The sequence below is a fragment of the Cervus canadensis genome, chromosome 29 (genome assembly GCF_019320065.1).
Source record: "Cervus canadensis isolate Bull #8, Minnesota chromosome 29, ASM1932006v1, whole genome shotgun sequence".
NCBI classification, from domain to species: domain Eukaryota; kingdom Metazoa; phylum Chordata; class Mammalia; order Artiodactyla; family Cervidae; genus Cervus; species Cervus canadensis.
The window spans coordinates 27737801-27758550 of record NC_057414.1 but is presented as its reverse complement, the minus strand read 5'-3'; the positions used below and the strand labels follow the sequence as shown (position 1 = coordinate 27758550).

Below are 20750 nucleotides of genomic sequence, written 5' to 3'. Positions count from 1 at the left end.
TCACGGTCCATGGAGTCGCAAGAGCCGGACACGACTGAGCGACTTAAGTACCAAGAGTTTCAGACCTCCCTCCTCCCAGGAGGACCAGTGAGAGGCTCAAGCAGGGAAGCAGGGGGGAAAGTGACCTCTGTGTCCCCCACTGTGTGCTGGACACCACCCTGTCCTCCGAGTGTCACCGCCCCATTATAGGGATAAGGATAGAGAAGAGAACTAGAGCCCAGAGCCACACAGGAGGCACCTCTGAAGCTGGGATCTCAACTCAGACATCGAATGCCAAAGCCTATTTCCTTCTCATCCCTCCAAAAGTTAGTGTTAGTCTCTCACGTGTCCAGCGCTTTGTGACCCCATGGACTGTAGCCCGGCCAGCCTCCTCTGCCCATGGGATTCTCCAGGCAAGAATACTGGAGTGGGTTGCCATTGCCTCCTGCAGGGGATCCTCAGCTTCAGGATAGCGCTGTCTCACTCCAGCCTCCCCCCTGCACCCACCGCTTAGGGCTGCAGCGTCTTCAACCTCACAGGGTCCTCTGTGCTGGGGCTCCCCCCATAGGACGGTCCGCCCGGCACGCTGTGTAATAAGACATTCTGCCCCCTACCTTACCCCGTGGTTGTTAGCTGAGATGCTGCAGACCTAGCCCCACCACCCCCTAGCCCACCTCTCAGCCCTTCTGGTTCAGACAGAGCCTGGCCCCTACTCCCGGTGTCCGACCCTCTCCACATCTCCTAGGTCCTGAGCAATGAGAAGACCCTGACCCTCAAAGCTGTTCGCCAGGAGGACGCGGGGAAATATGTGTGCCGAGCCGTGGTGCCCCGGGTGGGGGCTGGGGAGCGAGAGGTGACCCTGACTGTCAATGGTAAGACCCTGCTCATGCCAGGGCGGGGGCGGGGGGCCACGAGGGTCCCAAGCATTGCTCCGAGGGCTTGATTTTTGCTCTGGGTCTATAGTGTTCCATCCACCACTTCAAGTCCACTTCAGAACCCAGCCCGGATGTGAGGAGGGACCCGGGTGGTTTCCTGGTCACCTCCCTCCTGGGTGCTCCTTCCACGAGATCTCAGCCCTAAGAATGATGGCTGATGGATTTTTTTCCTGACCAGGAGAAAGGTCAGAGGGTCAATGGGCAACAAACGTAGATCCCATATCCACCCTTTGACCTTGACCTTGGCCCTGGTGGGGAATTTTAGAGGGCATCTCTGCGACTCCTGGGCTACCTCTTCCCTTTGCATTAGAACCGCTCAGGAAGACCCACCACCATCCCCACTGGGCCAAGTTCAAGGGGTCCCCTGAGGGCAGGGAACTGGTCTCATTATCTATAGTAGGGTCACAGCAGAGCAGGAGAGAACACAATCTGAGTTACCAGAGAGCCGTCACGTGAGCTGTTAAGGGCACGGGGCCTGGATCACGGGATGCAGAAGTCACAGAGAGGCGGGGGCCTAGCTCAGGTCAGACCCTAGAAGGCTGGAGCAGCAGGACAGGAATCCCATGTTCCTGCCGTCCTGTGCGCTCGGCACCAGCTCGGCTGGCCTGAGGGGGTGAGGACGCTAAGGGCACCCCGACCCCCGTTTCCAATCAACTTCCTTCTGCTGGGTTTCGTTTCTGTGTGAGTCCCTGCTCCCACATAGCCCGCCTCCAATCGAAGCCCCGAGGCTCTGAGTCCCGGCAAGGACCGAACCACCGACCCAACTCTGTAGGGCTGCTGCAGGCCAGGGCCCAGGCGCGGGGCTGAGCCAAGACCCCGAAGTCAGCCCGAGTGGCTTCCTCTCGACCCAGGAAGCTGCCCACTGACAGCCGCATCTGGCCTCCCCCTTGCTAGAAACTCAAACCAGCTTGGCGCTTCCTCACCGCACCCTGCCCCCGCCCCGTCCGCTGCTGTCCCCCTTAGCCAGCCTCTTTCTTCTCCTTCCTCCTCCCCAGCCCCAGAGGGAGGGTGAATCCACTCAGACCCCAGAGCCGTACGTCCCGGGCAGAACCCGGTCTCGGGAGCCTTCCTGCCTTTCCTACGTGTCCCCAGGATGCCACCAATAAATTGGTGCTGCAGGGCTAAAAATAACAGCATCTGATCGCACCTCCGTATATCCATGGCAACACGGGCTGCAGCCTTTTCCTGCCGGCTCCGGTGTCTGACACTTGGCTCCTCCGGCGCCAGGCCCTGGTGAAATCAGTGGCCTCCCCACTGCCCGCCCTGGGAGGGCGCAGGGAGTCGGGCTGGCCCGTGACTGCAGCCAGCTCCACTCCAATGGCCCTGTGACCAGTCCGGCTGGGGACCTTCAGACTCACACATGGCCCCGCAAGCCTGAAGCTTTTCAAGGAGCATCCTCCCGCCTGGGGGAAGCACGGTCGATACAGGAGGGACTGAAATGTGCGTCACTTCAGACTTTCAAGCATTTTCCAATGAGCATCAAAGCAGTTTCTTGAGGAGGCAACACATGCCTCAGAGGGACATTCCTCTTGGATGGGACACCCCAGCCTGGGCCCTGGGGTCTCTCCAGGGTGTGATCTGTACCCTCCAGCGTCCTTCTTTCCAATCCCCTCCTCTGTCTCCAATCCTATGGCATAGGCTCCCCTTGGCCACAAGGAAGGGAAACACCCAAGAGACTGAAGTGAAGCAAGGAGGCAGGGGGATGAATGAACTGGCCCGCAGAGAGGACTCTGCCAGCCCACACTGGAGTAGACTTGGGAATGAACTTATCTGTACTTGTGTCTGGAGAACAGGTGGAGGGATGGTGAAGACCTTTGGGAAGGGCCTGGACCCACGGGACCCACACTACCAACAAACCCCAGATGAGATGAGGTGCTCATCCAAAGGCACCCAGGCTGGGGTCTTACTGCTGACCATCGCCCTTTGGGGAATAAACTGGCCTAGATCTCGACTGATTGGGCTCAAACCTGGGATTTGCAGAAACGGGATAGAAAGCATACTGCTGCTGCGTTCCGATTCCCCTAACCCTGTTTACCCTCACCCGGATTTCTGTTTTCTTATAAGAAGCCCTTATATGTGTACGCATTTCGTTGTTGTTCAGTCGCTCAGTCATGTCTGACTCTTTGCAGCCCCATGGACTGCAGCAGCCAGGCTTCCCTGTCCTTCACCATCGCCTGGAGTTTGTTCAAACTCGTGTCCGTTGAGTCAGTGATGCCATCCAGCCATCTCATCCTCTGTCACCTCCTTCTCCTCCTGCCCGCAATCTTTCCCAGCATCAGGGTCTTTCTTGGTCACTTTTAGAACAGCTAAGACACCCCACCCCACCCCTACCAGGGAAATCCTAGTTCCTGGGAAGTGAAGGCGAAGAGGTTTTATGGGATCATCACTTTCAGCCCAGCAGCACTCCTGCCTTTCCAAAGCCAAAGGCTTCTTGGAGCTGAGGGATTGAAGAGAGAAACCCCTGAGGGTGGGAGTCCTTATTATGAGGGTCCCCCCCACACCCAGCGCCAAGCCATTTCCCAGCCTAAACGCAATAGGAGTCACCTCGGCGATTCCCAGGATGTTTCTCCCCTTGGCTGAGAGCTACTCATGGAAATGCAAATCTACTTTAATTCAGATGGCTAATACACGGCAAATATGTTTGGAGCAATTTTTCTTTTGTTCCCAGCATAAATCTGCCCGTCCTCCAGGTCCCTTGCTTTAGTTCTCTTTCCTGCCACCTAAGCCCCAAACTTTACCCCAGGGACTGGGAAGAGGGCACAAGGGTTCCCGCCCCTGCACCCCTCACCTCAACCGCCCATCCTAGCCAGGAGCCCCAGTCTCCTCCGTCCCCGTCTCACACCAGGCGGGCACCATGCAGGGGAAACAAACAGGCAGAAACGGACGGGAAGCACTGCCGGATTTCTGGTGGACCTTCCAGGCTGTCTGATGTGGTAAATGAGCCAGGTGTCCCCGGGGACATCCGTGATCATGACCTGTACACCCACGCACAGCTGGGCCGGATATGATAACATCGAGGTCAGCTTTGGAGCCATGGTCCCACCTGGGCTGGCTGGTATGCACATGGAGGCAGACAAGGTGATGAACTAAGGGATCTCCTGAGACACCTGTGAGATGGAGGCTGTGAACGTACGCAGCCCAGTCCATCTATGTGGGGTGATTCCCCACTTGGGGGAGGAACACCTTTTATTTCCCTTCCTGCCTTGGTTTGCCTGGCCGGCCAAGGACACTGATTTGTTAGGCGAGCGCGCCCTCTACTGGATATATGAGGGAACGGCTTAAAATCCAACGGCTGACTAAGGCCGACGTGACTTCAGTTTGCCAACAAAGGTCATAGGCAAAGCTATGGTTTTCCCAGTGGTCATGTGTGGATGTGAGAGTTGGACTATAAAGAAAGCTGAGCACCGAAGAATTGACGCTTTTGAACTGTGGTGTTGGAGAAGACTCTTGAGAGTCCCTTGGACTGCAAGAAGATCCAACCAGTCCATCCTAAAGATCAGTCCTGGGTGTTCGTTGGAAGGACTGATGCTGAAGCTGAAACTCCAGTACTTTGGCCACCTGATGCGGAGAACTGACTCATTGGAAAAGTCCCTGATGCTGGGAAAGATTGAGGGCAGGAGGAGAAGGGGATGACAGAGAATGAGATGGTTGGATGGCATCACCGACTCGATGGACATGAGTTTGAGTAAACTCCGGGAGTTGGTGATGGACAGGGAGGCCTGGCGTGCTGCAGTTCATGGGGTCACAAAGAGTCGGACACGACTGAGTGACTGAACTGAACTGAACTGACTTTAGTTAGGGGAGGTGACATTACCTTCCTTCCTTCCTTCCTGACCCCTCCCCCACTCCCTTCTCAGGTTTACCGCCTCCTTCATAAAGCTTTCCCCACCTGCCAGGTAGATTTCTCTCTCCTGTGAGGTCGGTTAGCACTTTGCCTGGTGTCAACCTCACCTCTTTCTATCACCACCACCATCTTCTATTACAGCTTTTCATGTCTCTGGGAATCCTGATTTAGAGGCATTCGCTCACTCATCTTCCCCTGAAAGGTTTATGACTGACGCCTCCTTTATCTCTTAAGCCCCTGCTAAATGTTTGCTGAATGACTGAATGGATGTATAAACTTCTGAACTTGCCGCGAGGGGTCCAGCCAGGGGCTCGCCCCTCCCGAATCTCTGATATGATGCTGTCTCCCCAACAGGACCCCCCATCATCTCCAGCACCCAAACCCAGCATGCCCTGCATGGGGAAAAGGGCCAGATCAAGTGCTTCATCCGGAGCACGCCACCTCCCGACCGCATCGTGAGTGCCTGGGGGCGGGCTTGTTGGGGGGGTGGTGGTGAGCAAGGGGCACAGCCGCCCCCCACACACACACCAGACAGTCTGGTGGGTCATCTCCGCCCGCAGCTGCTCAGCCATCTGGCTGGTCAGTCGTCTCTGCTCTCCCTTTCTTATTGGGAAAAACTATTTCTTGGGAAAGCTTCATGAAGACAAAAGTCACGGGCAATTTCCTTTCTCAGGATGGGGTGTGCTCCTCACCCGTGGGTATGTTTAACTCCACTCTGCCTCTCAGCTGTGCCTCTGACTGCATTCTGCATCCTGAGGGCAGAGGGGAAAGAGGGCAGCAGAAGGAAAAGATAAACCATCTCTTCCCTTTCCTGGGTTCAAGGCCAGCCGTTAGCAAAGTCGTAAACAGGAAGCAGTTATAGTCGGCAGACCCCTCTCTGCACCTCCGGAGGCCTCCTCTGCTTGGCTGTCCGTGGAGGACACTGCCCCGTTTATCAAGTTTTCCCTGCAAAAGAATCACTCCATTCTCCCTGCCCCCTTCCTCCAAACCCTGCTCCCCGCAGGGCAGTGCGGCTGAGGCAGCCCAACTAGCTCACTTCTGGCCCTCCTGGGTATTTGCCTTTGTAAAAGTGGGGTCTTCAGCCAAGTTCAGCTGAAACTGGCGGGAGCTGGGGAAGAAAAAAAAAGAGAGGCAAGCCCCAGGGCCCGGGTGGTCCTGCCGGAAGACTCAAGTTCACAGGGCAGCTTTACCTTTCCCGGGGACGGCGGTGCCAGAGTGGCGGTCAAGGGCACATGCCTGACAACTAAGGTGTCCTCCTGTAGATGAAGACGTTGTTACAGTTACACACTTCCTCAGGGGTTGAGCTCATTCACTGTCTGAGTCACACAAAAATGGCAAAAGTTCATGCATAGGACTAACACCTATGTTTCTCTGTTCCTTTCACTCTTTAAATTGTTTTTAAAGTATAAGTGTAATTATATTTCATTGTCAATGGAACATTATCAACACTGTCCCATTGTAGACAATATCCAGTCCACCCCTGAACATGTTCACACAGTCTTTGTCTTCATGGAGATGGGACTCGAGGCCAGGGGTTCTCAACTGGGGGAGTTCTACCCCCAGGGAACATTTGGTGATGGTGTCGGATGCACTTAAACACCCCCACAGAGCCCAGGGCACCCCCCACAACCAGGAGTGACCTGGAAGCGGCCTGGGACTCATCCACCCCATCCCCTAGTACTCATTCTGTTACTGAACGCTGCAACAAGAAGGGTGGGGTACAGTGTACCTGCAATGGGTCTGAGAATCAGTAAACCATCACCATCCTAAACCAAGCTAGATGAAGAAGATTCTCTCCGAGCATAACCTTTGTACAGACATACAGAGTAACAAAACCAGACTCTGTCAGCCTGGGGCTGGTCTTTGCCACCTGTCGGGATACCATCTGAAGGAGGGTCTCCCATCGCTACCCCAGGGCCCCCGTTCCCCCAGGGAAAACGTTCCAACCCAGAGCCACGTAGGGACCCTTGTTGATGGAAACACCCTCTGAGGTGGCCCAGCCTTTGTGCATGCATGTGGGTGGGTGGGTGTGTGTGTGTGATGTGTGTGGGGTGGTGGGTGCATCCGTGTTGTGTGTGTGTGTGTGTGTGTGTGGGGTGTATCTGTGTTGTGGTGTGTGTGTGTGCACGCACGTGCTGTGTGTGGGGTGGTGTGTGTATCCCTGTTGTGATGTGTGTGTGGTATGTGTATCCATGTTGTGATATGTGGGGGGGGATGGTGTGTATATCCCTGTTGTGATGTGTGTGTCTGTGTGTGGGGTGGTGGGTGTATCCATGTTGTGATGTGTGTGTGTGTGTGTCTGTGTGTGGGGTGGTGGGTGTGTCCATGTTGTGATGTGTGTGTGGTATGTGTATCCATGTTGTGATGTGTGTGTGGTATGTGTATCCATGTTGTAATGTGTGTGGTATGTGTATCCATGTTGTGATGTGTGTGTGGCATGTGTATCCATGTTGTGATGTGTGTGGTATGTGTATCCATGTTGTGATGTGGGGGGGGTGGTGTGTATATCCCTGCTGTGATGTGCGAGTGTGTGTCTGTGTGTGGGGTAGTGGGTATGTCCATGTTGTGATGTGTGTGTGGCATGTGTATCCATGTTGTGATGTGTGTGGTATGTGTATCTATGTTGTGATGTGTGTGTGGTATGTATATCCATGTTGTGATGTGTGTGGGGGGGTGGTGTGTATATCCCTGTTGTGATGTGTGTGTGTCTGTGTGTGGGGTGGTGGGTGTGTCCATGTTGTGATGTGTGTGGGGGGGGTGGTGTGTATATCCCTGTTGTGATGTGTGTGTCCGTGTGTGGGGTGGTGGGTGTGTCCATGTTGTGATGTGGGGGCGGGTGGTGTGTGTGTCCATATTGTGTGTGTGTGTATGTGTCTGTGTGTGGGGCAGTGGGTGTATCCATGTTGTGTGTGTGTGGGGGGGGGTGTATATCCCTGTTGTGATGTGTGTGTGTGTGTCTGTGTGTATGATGACGGGTATATCCGTGTTGTGGTATGTGTGTGTGCATGTGTGCTGTGTGTGGGGTGGTGGGTGTGTCCCTGTTGTGATGTGTGTGCATGTTGTGCTGTGTGCACACGTGTTGTGACGTGTGCTCTGTGGCAGTGATCACGACTGTGGACCTGGCCGCGTGCACCCAGGGGCGGGGAGGCCACCCGGTGGTCCTGACGGGTGGTCCTGGGGGATGACCTCCTGATTCTGTGCACCTGGGCAGGCCTGGTCCTGGAAGGAGAATGTGCTGGAATCGGGCACATCGGGCCGCTACACGGTGGAGACGGTCAGCACAGAGGAGGGCGTCATCTCCACGCTGACCATCAGCAACATCGTGAGGGCCGACTTCCAGACCATCTACAACTGCACCGCCTGGAACAGCTTCGGCTCCGACACGGAGATCATCCGGCTCAAGGAGCAAGGTGGGGCGGCCAGGACCGCCAGGGCCATGGGCCGCAGCCGCTCCCTGCGAGGGCAGGGCCCCAGGCTAGGTCCTCCAGGGTCCTAGGGGCACAGGGCTGCGTCCAGGGTGCCCCTGCTAAGCTGAGGGGTGACCCTTGCACTGTCCAGTCCCTGGCGTGCAGGGGGCCGGGCTCAGCCGTCTGCAGTTCCCTGGGGGACACATGTGGACCATGGTGCTGGGAAGGAGATGCCAGCCAGAGGGCAGTGCTCAGGCTCGGAGGAGGGAGCCTCAGAGGGGCTTGGAGGGGATTCCAGAGAAGCTGGGCAGGCAGTCCGCCAGCGGTGCTCTGGATCCTGAGGTTGGCTGGAGGTCTCGCCCTTTTCCAGGGGGTCAGTCCAGGGCAGACAGGACGGTCCAGGGGGCCTGGGCCCTGGCAGTCTCTGACCCTTCCAAGATGAAGGCCCACCCACAGGCTGCCCGGCCCTGGGAGAGATTCTGGGCTGAGCAGGTGGCCTCAGCTGGGCCCCGGGGGCCGCGGGGCTGCCCTGTGGATCATGCACTGCTCCCAACGCCTCCTCCCTGATAGGTGCTGCTTTGCATAGTGCTTTGCCCACATGATTTGCATAATATCATCCACACATCATCCCAACCCTCCCGGTCCCCTGTGGCTTACCCTCCGTGTCTTCCCCTCAATGCCCCCACTCCTGTGCCTCCCCTTAGTGTTCGCACCCCCACCTCCTCAGAATTGCCCCCCCACCCCACCTCTCTCTCTCTCTAGCCCCACTCCCCTGGAGCCTCTAAGTCAATCTGAACCAACTCCAAGTTCAGGTTGGCTAGTCCAGATCTCTGGGGTGGCCCAGAGCCATGATGCAGGAGGGAGCACCCCCCTCCCATCCCTCTGACCCTCCAGATGGCTGCCCCACCCCACCCCCCCACCCCCAGTCCCGTCCCACCCTGGCCAGCCAGGCCCTGGCTGTGGACGCTTGCTTTATTTCCACACAGGTTCGGAAATGAAGTCGGGAGCCGGGCTGGAAGCAGGTACGAAGGAGACATGAGACTCCCGGGATGGGGAAGGGACCGCTGGGCTAGCGGGGGAGGGAGCCCAAAGCGGGGATAGGGAGGCTGGGGCAGGCCGCTAACTTCTCTGCCCTCCCCCCCATCTTGAGGGTTTAGTGCTGTGAGCAGCAGGGCCAGGTCATCAGGCAGGGTGGGTCTAGGGACCCCCGAGACCTGTCTCCTCTGTGGCTGCGCCCGCAGGCTCCCTGCATTCCACACACCAGCTCCTGCTCCTCCCTGTCCTCCCTCCCGTCCTTCCTCTTTGGAAGCCCTGGCTCCTCCCCTCTGGGGTCAGCTCCTCCCCGCTGGGGTCAGCTGGCCCTGCCCAGCTCCTCCCGCTTCTCACCATCACCACCAGCTTGGCCGTCGCTTCCAGGACACCAGGGCTGTCCCGCCCTGCTGTGACCCGCACAATCCATGCTAACTCCACGCTTCACGATGGCTGGCTCCTAACGCCACTCCTGCATTCCCCATGGAACTGTCATCTCACCACGAGGCCGTTAGGCACTGCCTCCCTCCCCAGCGACTTCGGCAGCCAAGGGGTCACCAGGCTTCCTGGGTTGAGTTGTTCTGTCTTGGGACCTCCTCAAGAGGAGAAACCCCCACTCCCAGGGAGAAACCCAGCAAAGAGAATCAGGACTTTGCAAGCCAGACCCCACAGTGTTGACAAAGGCCCTGATGAAGATGTGGGATGCTCTGCCCTGGTTCTCCCACCACACTGGCCAAGAAAGAGCTAGGACTGGTCAGTTCCTCCCACAAACTCCTGGTGGGGCCCACACACACCCACCTTCTCTGGGCAGATGGCCCCTTTAGAAGCATCAGTCCCTACACAGGCCACTCAATGGGGCAACACAGACTCCTGCTGTGTCCCCCCTGTCTCCATCTCTGCTGGGTCTGCACACTCCTCTGAGCTCCCTGATACCTTCCTTGGTGGCTGAGATTCCTGGGGTGGAGGGAAGACTCTGTCCCTCTCCAGGCACATCCCAGAGAGCCCTGTCTAGAGAGGGACGCCCTGTACAGGTGACCCGGCAAGGAGGAAACATGCATAGGCCTTTATGGTGGGAATGCCACCCGAGTGCCCTGCCACACGGGACCCTCTCCCTCTGCCCGTCCCCCCGATTAAGACAGTTCTCCAGATAAGATGGTCACACACCCACACCCTATCCAGCTGTTAACGACTTAAGGAAATGTGGCCTCAAGGATGCCAGAGGCAGAGATCACCCTAGATACCACTTTCCTGGTTCTTGGGTTTCATGGACATTGAGGCCCAGGGAGGCCCCACCTTCATCCTTTGCTCTGGGCTCAGCTGACACAAGACTGGAGTTTTCCAAGGACTCCTAGACTTCCTAGGAGAGACTTAAGTCCAACCCAAATTCATCAAAATCAAAAGCATTGCACCAACGAACTTCCAAAGCAGTTTTCCTTCCTGCGAGGAATTGAAACCTGAGACGGAACCATCTCACTGTCAGAACCAGCTCATGGGGCTGGCTGAGGTCAAGCCCATTGTCTCGCTTCTGACTCGTGAGACCAGGCCAACACCTCCTGTTTGTTGCCTCCCCTGCCGCCCCTACAGGGGTCTCAGCCACCACTAGGCAGGTGATGAATGGAACAGCGTGCAAGTCTTGGGCTGGAAGGGAAATCCCAGGGTGACAGCTCCTTCTGAGAGAGGGACCCCTCCCTCTCCCGCCAGCCTCTCCAGGGGCTGCAGTCTGCCAGGTTCCTCCTCTTTTCTTCTCTTTAAAGAAAACAACAGTGAGACAAGAGGCCAACCCCAGTTGAAGACAGACACCTGGAGTCTCAGTCGTCTACTCTGAGAACACGCGGTGGGAGAGGACCTCGAAAGTCCTCTAAAAGGAACTTTGTTCTCGTTGTATCTGCTGTGGTCCTCCTTCCCACACAGACATGGGGGCAAAGGCTTGCACAGTTTCGGGTACCAGCCTATGCCAGCCTTTAACTGCCTGCATTTATCTATATGAATCCCAAGGGCTTCCCCTGGTGATTCAGTGGTAAAGAACCCACCTGCAATACAGGAGATGCAGGTTCAATCCCTAGGTCAGGAAGATCCCCTGGAGGAGGAAATGGCAACTCACTGTCAACTTGCCTGGAAAATCCCATGGACAGAGGAGCCTGGTAGGCTACAGTCCATAGCGTCGCAAAGAGTCGGATGTGACTTAATGACTAAACAATAACAACAAAAACCCCAACCCGGCCCCCCCACCCCGCCTCAAGGCAGGCACTATTACCATCCCAGTTTACAGATGAGAAAGGAGAGGTAAAGTTGGTTGGTCTGGGCTGAACAAAAGCTGAGAGAGTGAAAGATCCATGTGACGCAGTGTGCGGAGCTGGGCAGAATGAGGAGGGCAGTTAAGAGGAGACCTGGGTTTGCACTGGTTCTACTGCATCTGCGTGTCCTTAACCAAGTCACTTGACTTCTCTGGGCCTCCGGGTATCCATCTGTAAATGGGAGGTTTGGACTCTGTGAGCCCTAAGCTGGCCCTCCCCCTCCATTCCTTATTTATCCCCCCATGGACACTGCAGGGCCCCACATCTTATGCTCAGGCCCCCTCTGCCACCACAGAAAGGTCTGGACCGTCTGGAAGAGCGACCCCACCACCCTAACGTCACCCTAACCCTCCCCCTCCCCACCCGTCTCTACTGGAGGAGGGCGTGAGACACACTTCAGGAACTCAACAGGAAGTGAAGCCCTGCCTGGCTGGCGTTCCGGGCGCCTCTCTGGCAGGGTGGGGTGTCAGGATTCCTGCCCGGGAGACTGGCCCGGGAGAGGCGGGAGCAGGACTGGGTCTCTCTCCTTAAAAAGGTGGGGGGAGGGAAATCCCTGGTGGTCCAGTGGTTAGGACTCTGCAGGGAGCACGGGTTCAATCCCTGCTCGGGGAACTAAGATCCTGTGTGCTGCACGAAGTGACCAAAAAATTGGGAAAAAAAATTTTTTTTTCCTTCAAAAAGAAGTGGGCGGGGAGCTCTGATCCTGCCCACCCGCCTCTAAGACTTGCCTCTGGCACCTTCCACCTGTGATGCCCAGGCCCTGAAACTGCCTCAGACCTGAAAACTCTCTGAAAGCTGGTTGTCCGTGTCCACCCCCAGCCCCGGGAAAGGGAAGAGAAGGAAAAGACAGAGCAAACAAAAGCAGCAGCAGTGACCATGGTCATCTGCCAAAGAAAAGCCAGGGACTTAAGACTCTCCCGGTTTACGCCCGCGGGGCGCTCAGCTGCACCCAGCCTCACCTCTCATCTCCACGCTCCCCGCCCCTCCATGTCTGCTTGCCTCGTCTCCCCCTCATCACTGCTCCCCATCTTTCTCAGTCCCCCTGCCCCCTCCACGTGACCCCTGTCCCCGCCCGAGCTGACCCCCGTGGCCTCTGCCGGAGCCTGCCCAGGCCCCCGCGGCCTCTCCCAGGCGCGCCCACGCCCAGAGCTGGGCAGGGGCTGAGCCCGAGGAGCTGGGTGGAGTCCCCCGGGGAGAGCGGACTGTCCCGGCTCCCCAGTCAGCCCGCCTCCTTCTCTCCCGCAGAGGCTGTACCGATGGCCGTCATCATCGGGGTGGCCGTCGGAGCTGGCGTGGCCTTCCTTGTCCTTCTGGCAACCATCGTGGCCTTCTGCTGCGCCCGCTCCCAGAGAAGTACGGGAGGGAGCGCCGGGAGCTCGGGGAGGGGGACAGAGGAAAAGGCCAGGCTTAGGCTGCCCCGGAGAGCAAGTAAGCGGGAGCAACAGGGGCCCCACCAGTGCTGTGAGCTTCAGGGGCAGGGCTGCGTCTCACGTATCTTTCTGCATGCGGTGCCTTGCCCCGCATCCGGGACACAGTGGGCACGCGACTGATGCTGAGCTGGACAGAAGTGGACGTCCTCCCGCGGGGCCGTCGGCTGGCACCTTGGACCGAACACACACCACATTCCCTGTGCTTCCAGAACTGTACTGAAATCCCTCGGGAGGGGCGGGGGTGGGGGGCAGGAATCCTTGCCCTCTGAGATCTGCTAGTCCAACCAGAAAAGCCGGTCACCCACACACAAAAATAAACAACAAAAGCATTCAGGGAATTGCTTCGTGTGGACTCTTAAAAGGCCTTTAGTCATTAGCCATGAAGTGGGGGTGTTGATGCCCTCTTGAATCGTGTGTGCCTGGACTCTCCATCCTGAGTGTAGCTCTGAAATTCTGTGTGCTAGACAGACACCGGGAAGGGTAGGTGGGATGGTGGAGCCGTGGGAACAATAGAGACACAGTCTTGCTGCCCCACCTTTTCTACCCAGTGACCCCCGGGCAAGCCACAGCTACTCCGGGTGTCCGTTTCCTCCTGTGTGACAGCAAGGGGTCGGCTGAGGTGAACTTCAGGGTCCCACCCGGCTCTAACATTCTGTGAGCATAAGGCACCAAGTGAATCAATGGAGGAAGCCTGCTCCCTCCTCCACTTGGCAGCCTTCACGTGTTGGAAGAAGGCTGCCTATGTCCTCCCCTCCAAGCTGAGTAGCCTTGCTCTCTTGAGGGCTCCCACGGATGCAGGGTCAGGCCCTCCCTCCCCGCCCACTCAATGGACTCCATAGGGAAGTGTATTTTAGCAGGAATTTCCTAGCAGAGCTCTCCAGGCTATCAATGGGCTCCCCGCTCTAGAAGCTGTTAAGCTCTCCATCACAAAAGCTGGACCACACTAGCACAGGGGTGCGTCTGCTTCGGGTGGGAGCTGGACCAGAGGATCTCCAGGTCCTTTCCCACAATCAGAGGTGGGATTCTCTGAACAGAGAGACCAGAGCTGGGTAGGGCAGGTCAGAGAAGACTTCTAGAAGGAGGTGAGAACTTAGTAGGATGACCAGTGGCCACAGGAGCAGGAGTGAAAGGCTGAGAAATGTGCAACCAGGAGCCCTCAGAGAAGGCCCTGCCCCAACAGCAGCCCCCAGCACGTCCAGACAGGTGTTCTATTACTGGGGTGGGGGTGGGAGGAGCGGAGCGGGGATGCATGAAACTGCTGAGTTCAGGGGCCGGAGAGTAGACCCAAGGGGAGTGGGGAGCTTGACAACTCAGGCCCTGAAGTCTGAGATAACAATTGTCTGTCGTCTATGCTTTCTTATTTTATGTCCAGATCTCAAAGGTGTTGTGTCGGCCAAGAATGACATCCGGGTGGAGATTGTCCACAAGGAGCCTGCCTCGGGCCGGGAGGCTGAGGAACACCCCACCATCAAGCAGCTGATGGTGAGAATATCATCGTATCCCCGCCCCCCACCCAGACCTCTGTGCCCTGAAGGTCCCAGAACCAGAGGCTTCCTGATGCTCTAGATGCTCCTGAGAACAAAGCATCAGCCAAGATGTGCTTCTCCGCCTCCCCCTGGCCCCCCACCTCGCTTATAGGCCAGGCATCCACAGGCAGACCTAGGAGGCACCGTGGGTTGGGTTCCAGACCACCACGATAAAGCGAGTTTCATGCATTTTTTTTTGGTTTCCCAGTACATACCAAAGTTACATTTACACTATACAGTTAGTTTGTTAACTGTACAATAGCATTATGTCTTTTAAAGTGTACATACCTTAATATAAAAGTACTTCATTGCTAAAAAATGCTAGCCATCATCTGAGCCTTCAGTGAGTAGGAACATCAAAGATCGACTGATCACAGATCCCCATAACAAAGCTTATACTAATGACAAGGTTTGGGGACTTCCCTGGTGGTCCAGTGGTTAAGATTCCTGGTTCCCATTGAAAGGGGAGCGGGTTCAATCCCTGGTTGATGAACTGAGATCCCATATGCTGCACAGCCCAGCCAAAAAAAAAAAAAGGTTTGAACTATCATGAGAATTATCAGCCATGAAGTGAGCAGCAAACACTTTTGTGAAAATGATGCCAGTAGACTTGCCCAACACAGGGTTGACACAAACCTTGGATTTATTAAAAAAAAAAAAAGGAAGAAATATTTGCGAAGTGCAATAAAACTAAGTATGCTTGTATTCTCAGTCAACAAAGGTGTATAGTGTGTCTACTATATCGTGTTTGAAGTTCTCAGAGACTCAAAGACAGCTAACATGCATTCCCAGCTTTCAAAGAACCCAGCTGTCCGTAGGGAGAGAACACATACACTGTTCAGTCGCTAAGTCGTATCCAATTCTTTGTGACCCCACGGACTGCAGCACACCAGGCTCCTCTGTCTCCCAGAGTTTGCTCAGATTCATGTTCATTGAATCAGTGATGCCATCTAACCACCTCATCATCTTCTACCCCTTCTCCTTTTGCCTTCAGTCTTTCCCAGCGTCAGGGTCTTTTCAAATGAGTCAGTTCTTCGCATCAGTTCTTTTGGTGGCCAAAGTATTGGAGCTTCAGCTTCAGCATCAGTCCTTCCAGTGAATATTCAAGGTTGATTTCCTTTAGGGTTGACAGGTTTGATAGCCTTGCTGTCTAAGGGATTCTCAAGAGTCCTCTCCAGCGCCACAATTCAAAAGCACCAATTCTTTGGGGGCTCAGCCTTCTTTATGATCCAACTCTCACATCTGTACATGACTTCTGGAAAAACCATTGCTTGACTGCTTGACTTGACTATTAGGACCTCTGTCGGCAAACTGATGTACATAAATTGTCATAATGTGATGTGACATAAGATATAATCCTATACACATACACACATGGGTATTATCAACGTCCAGTACATGCCTTCTCCCCTACACCCAACGGAAGTCTGCAATAAGCATAGGTTCCTCTTCAGGAGCTGGACTGTTGTACACTCATAACTTCTCCGGCAACCCCAAGGCCACTCCTTTTCCTCCTCCTCCTGATTTCCACTGATGGACCATGACTCATCCCTCTGTGCAGACAGACCCTGGAAAACTCTGCTAGAATGCTCTGTTGCATAGTGTGTCACAGTTATAATATGTCAGAGGAGCAGCAGCAAGCCAGTGGGCTAACAGCCTGGGCCTCTTTGTGCCCCAGTCTTCTTATCTAGGAAATGGGGTGCAGGTCATGCTGTACATGGCAGCGTGAGGGCTCAGTGGGTAAACCCCTGAAGAGCGTGGAGCCAGTGGGACACAGTGAGGGCGCCAAGGAAGGGGAGCTATTTACGTCAACATGAAGTCACCTGTTTCCTTATCTGCCTCCACTAGAGGATGAGCAAGCCGCCTTAAGTCAGCCCTGTGTCCCTGGCGCCTTCCACGGTCCCTGTTAGATGCTCGCCGCCATTCAGGGAATTAAATTGACGTCTTCTCTGCTGCTCTTTTTCTATCCAGTTGATTTTCCGGTCCTGTGAATTTCCACTTCACCATCTTTTCAAATAGGTGCCTCTGCCACTTCTTCACTGTTACTCCTTAGCACAGGCCTCACGGCTTCCCTGGTCCATGATAGACAGCATTCTCCCAAGTGGTCCCACATTCTCGTCTTTTACCATTTTACTCACCAGAGTCCTTCTAAAATGCACATTTGATCCTGTGGTATGTGGGACCTTAGTTCCCCAGCCAGGGATCGAACCCACATCCCCTGCACTGAAGGGTGGATTCTTAACCACTGGCCCACCAGGGAAATCCCACATGTTTCTTTTCCATAGTACATATATCTAATTACCTGTAAGCATCACCAAGAATCCCAGAGTTTCTCAAAGGTCTGCTAATGTCTACTTCGCCCAAGCAAACACAGTATCTGACACATAGAACAGTCATTCTTACAAGGGAGGGGACCACAGCCCAGACCTGGGCAGGAATGGACATCTCTGTTGATGAGCTTTATCAAGTCTGGTGTGGAGGTCCCCATGCCTGTCCTTCATCCCCCAGGGACCTTGCATTCCCTCCCAGTGGGATGTTCTGAACTCCCCTGACTGTCTTGACACCACTCTCTGGTCCAGACCCTAAAGAGTGGGGGTCACTCAGCAGTCAGTTAAGAGTAGGGGATAAGCCCAGCAGTGAAGCCCACTGAGGGCTCCCCTTGGGGAGACCTTCTTTCCCCTGCCCTGATACAGCCCAGTATGGAGGAGAAGCAGGCTTAGAAGTTGAATCTGGTGGGAAAGAAGAACCCAATCAAGATAGCCATAGCAATACTGGAAAATGAAAAAAGCAGCATTAGTGGGGAGTTAACAGGATGGAACAGCCTTGATTAATTCTCCGGGGCTCCAAAAATAGATCAGGAAAATGAGTCACAAAGAAAAAGACACGTCCCAGCTCCGAGAGTGGGTGGGACCTGGACCAGATTGTGTCAGGTGTGGAAGTGATAGATGGGAAGAACATTCTGTACCACGAGACAGGCACCACTGTGGCTATTCAGACTAATTAATGCACCCACTGTGTGCCAAGTATGCTTTATCTTTCACCTTGAGTATTATTTTTTTAATTTTTAGTAATTTTGAGGCATGTCCCTTCATTCATTCATTCATCTGACATAAATATAACATTTCTGACAGCCCTGCTGTATGGCAGGCACCACACTGGGCACCCACAAGTCAAAGAATTAATACAACACAATTAAATATGATTCCACTCCAAAAGGATTTTGGTCAATGACCACAGGCACTGTACCAGGCATGCTGGAGACCCAAAGAGAAACAGAAATAGATCCCTGCCCCCTGACTCTCTGGCCTCCATTCAGGAAGATAACTTTTAATAATAGTCTAAGTCCTTGCAGTGAATAACAGGTGAGACCCTAGTTGCCACCTCCTCGCAGGTAGCTTCCATTGATTCCTTCTCGAGGTCCTGCCCGCTGCCCAGAGGTTCTGCAGTTATTTATCTACAGGTCCACCTCCTGCTGAGCAAAGCTGTTTCATAAAGTCTCTTGATCTTTGTTTGCCTGGCCTTCAGCACAATGCCTGGCCTGAAGTCAGTAAATGCTCACAATTGAACTGAATCAAAGTGAAATCCCTGGAGGTGATAACAGTAGCCTACAGAGGAAGGGAGGAAAGGAAGGGAGTTCGTCTTAGAAACGGGCCTTGCACGCACCCACCTCTTTGTCTCCAGCTCTCACGAGGGGGTGGGGATAGGGGTCCAAGGGTCCAAGAACAACAGTGAGATCTGGAATCTCCTCTGGACTCTTCTCACCTGTCTCTGGGGGAAGGGGGAGGCAGAGATGGCAAGCATCTTTTGAGTTCATTTCTCCAGCTTTCCCCTGGGAGGAGTGGACAGTCAGCCCACTTCCTACCCTCTGAGCAGCTGTTTTGGGGTTGTAGATGGACCGCGGTGAATTCCAGCAAGACTCAGTGCTGAAGCAGCTGGAGGTGCTCAAAGAAGAAGAGAAGGAGTTTCAGAACCTGAAGGTAAGAAGAACCCCGCTTACAGTCACCGCACGGCCTGGATTCTAGGCTTCAGCGCTGATGACCCCAGCCCCAGATCCGGGCAAACCACAGCAGCAAATAAGAGAAAGGCCAGAACTCACCTTGGGGACCTCTCCTCTCAGTGAAATTGGGATCACCCCCTCCCCCACAAGGAGATGAGAGAGTTAACTTTCTTGCCAATCACATTTATAATGAATTTCCGTGTTCTGGACTAAAACAAAAAATAATGAAAGATTCTCACATGATCTTGAGCTAGCTGCCCTGAAATAACAAAACACGCCGGGCAAGACTGGGTTTCCCAGGTGGCGCTAGTGGTAAAGAACCCGCCTGCCAATGCAAGCGGGAGATCAATCCCTGGGTCGGGAAGATCACCTGGAGAAGGTAAATGGCAACCCACCCCAGTATTCTTGCCTGGAGAACTCCAGGGACAGAGGAGCCTGACAGGCTACAGTCCATAGGGTGGCAAAGAGTTGGACACCCCTGAGCAATTAAGCACACACTGGGCAAGACGCTACTTGAATACCTGTCAGCATCCTGCCCAGGCTAATAATCCACACCCCCACTCTGACCCCCTGCCTTCCTCCCCTGCCTTCCTCCTGTCTGTCCCTGGCCCTTCCCCACTGTCCATCCAGTGATGTGACAAGGCTCTCCCTCCGGCCCCTGCAGGACCCCACCAACGGCTACTACAGCGTCAACACCTTCAAGGAACACCACTCGACCCCCACCATCTCGCTGTCCAGCTGCCAGCCGGACCTGCGCCCCACGGGCAAGCAGCGCGTGCCCACCGGCATGTCCTTCACCAACATCTACAGCACGCTGAGCGGCCAGGGCCGGCTCTACGACTACGGGCAGCGGTTCGTGCTGGGCACGGGCAGCTCGTCCATCGAGCTCTGCGAGCGGGAATTCCAGCGGGGCTCGCTTAGCGACAGCAGCTCGTTCCTGGACACGCAGTGCGACAGCAGCGTCAGCAGCAGCGGCAAGCAGGACGGCTACGTGCAGTTCGACAAGGCCAGCAAGGCCTCGGCCTCCTCCTCCCACCACTCCCAGTCCTCCTCGCAGAACTCCGACCCCAGCCGGCCCCTGCAGCGGCGGATGCAGACGCACGTCTGAGCATCCCGGACCGAGGGTGGGGGACGGGGCGGAGCTCGGTCTGGCTCGGCAGAGACTCTGCAGAGGACCCCGGAAGCAGCCGCCTCCAGGACAGCCCCGAGGGCCACCACCCTCCCCGCAGCCCCGATGGATGGAGCACAAACGTGGGCCCAGCGGCAAGGCACGGGGGCTTGCGGGTGGAGATGCGGGCAGAGGATGCAGCCGAGAGGAGGTGTGCTCTTTGCCGGCCTCTCCTCCCGGCCTTTTTCCGGAGGCCCTCCTCCACCTGCCTCTCCCACAGGCTCCAGAGGCAGCTAAAACTCTGCTTTCGTGAACTGTACCCCTTGCTGCCCGCCAGCCCTCCCCCCATTCCTGTGCTTCAGTACCGCAGCCCTGGGGAGCAGGGGGTCAAGCGCTCGCCGGCACTGAGCTACCCCGTGCCCCCTGCCGCTCACAGCCCAGACCCGCCGAGGCTGGGAAGCCAGAACCGGCCCTGGCCCTTGGCCACCACCCAATTTGTTCGGTGTTTTGTGTCCATACCCTTGCAGTTCTGTCCTTGGACTGGATGCCTCAGCTCTACGGTGGGACTGGTCTAATCAGAGACTGTGTCTGGGGGGGTGGTGGGGGGGAGAAGGAGGGGGAGTGTGACACCCGGGGACCCCTGGCCAGGCTGTGTGACCCAGAGCCTCCCCCCACCCCTGCTTCGTGTACTCCTCCCCCGCCACCCCTGCATATTCAGAGTCAATATAAGGAGTGTGAGAGCTGCTCTGGTCAGGGTTCTTTAAACAGCGGTTGGAGAGACTGTGTCTGGGGATGCATGGGGTTTGAGGGGACCAGCAGGCCGGCCTTCCAAGTGATGAGACTCGCCTTCTCAGCTGAGCCTAGAGGCACACACACAACCGTGGTCCTGTCTTCAGTAAGACTGCAGGGGCACCAGAGGATGCGAATCAGCTCCTCATGCCTACCTGCCACCTGAGAATAAACATTAGGGGCCCTGCCTCCAAGAGATCCGTTCTGTTCTTTTGTTCCTGCTGAGCCACGGAAGACCCCAAAAGCTCAGAGGATGCTTTGGGAACCCAGGGTTCCTGGCCCGGCTTTCATTCGGCTTTCCCAAGCAGTGGAGAGCTCTGGTTGCGATGGCAACAGGACCTAGAGGCAGACTCCTCTAGGAAGTGCCCAACCCAGAAGGCGCACGAACGCGGGGCCTCACCAACCACCTGAC

General features: G+C 55.6%; 1 protein-coding gene across 3 annotated transcripts in view; it reads left to right on the top strand.

Moving 5' to 3' along the window:
* The window catches only part of KIRREL3 (kirre like nephrin family adhesion molecule 3), a 598271-nt gene extending 578383 nt beyond the window's left edge, over positions 1-19888 (top strand). For 2 of the 3 annotated variants that reach the window (XM_043452393.1, XM_043452395.1), the window contains 8 exons: positions 725-851; positions 5113-5213; positions 7970-8168; positions 9152-9187; positions 12734-12841; positions 14291-14400; positions 18335-18421; positions 19106-19888. In XM_043452393.1, coding sequence (XP_043308328.1) covers positions 725-851; positions 5113-5213; positions 7970-8168; positions 9152-9187; positions 12734-12841; positions 14291-14400; positions 18335-18421; positions 19106-19549 — 1212 coding nt within the window. In that variant the 3' untranslated portion in view covers positions 19550-19888. The remainder of the gene's footprint in view (positions 1-724; positions 852-5112; positions 5214-7969; positions 8169-9151; positions 9188-12733; positions 12842-14290; positions 14401-18334; positions 18422-19105) is intronic. The other variant, XM_043452394.1, reaches the window with a different exon arrangement.
* Positions 19889-20750: the final 862 nt, after the last annotated feature.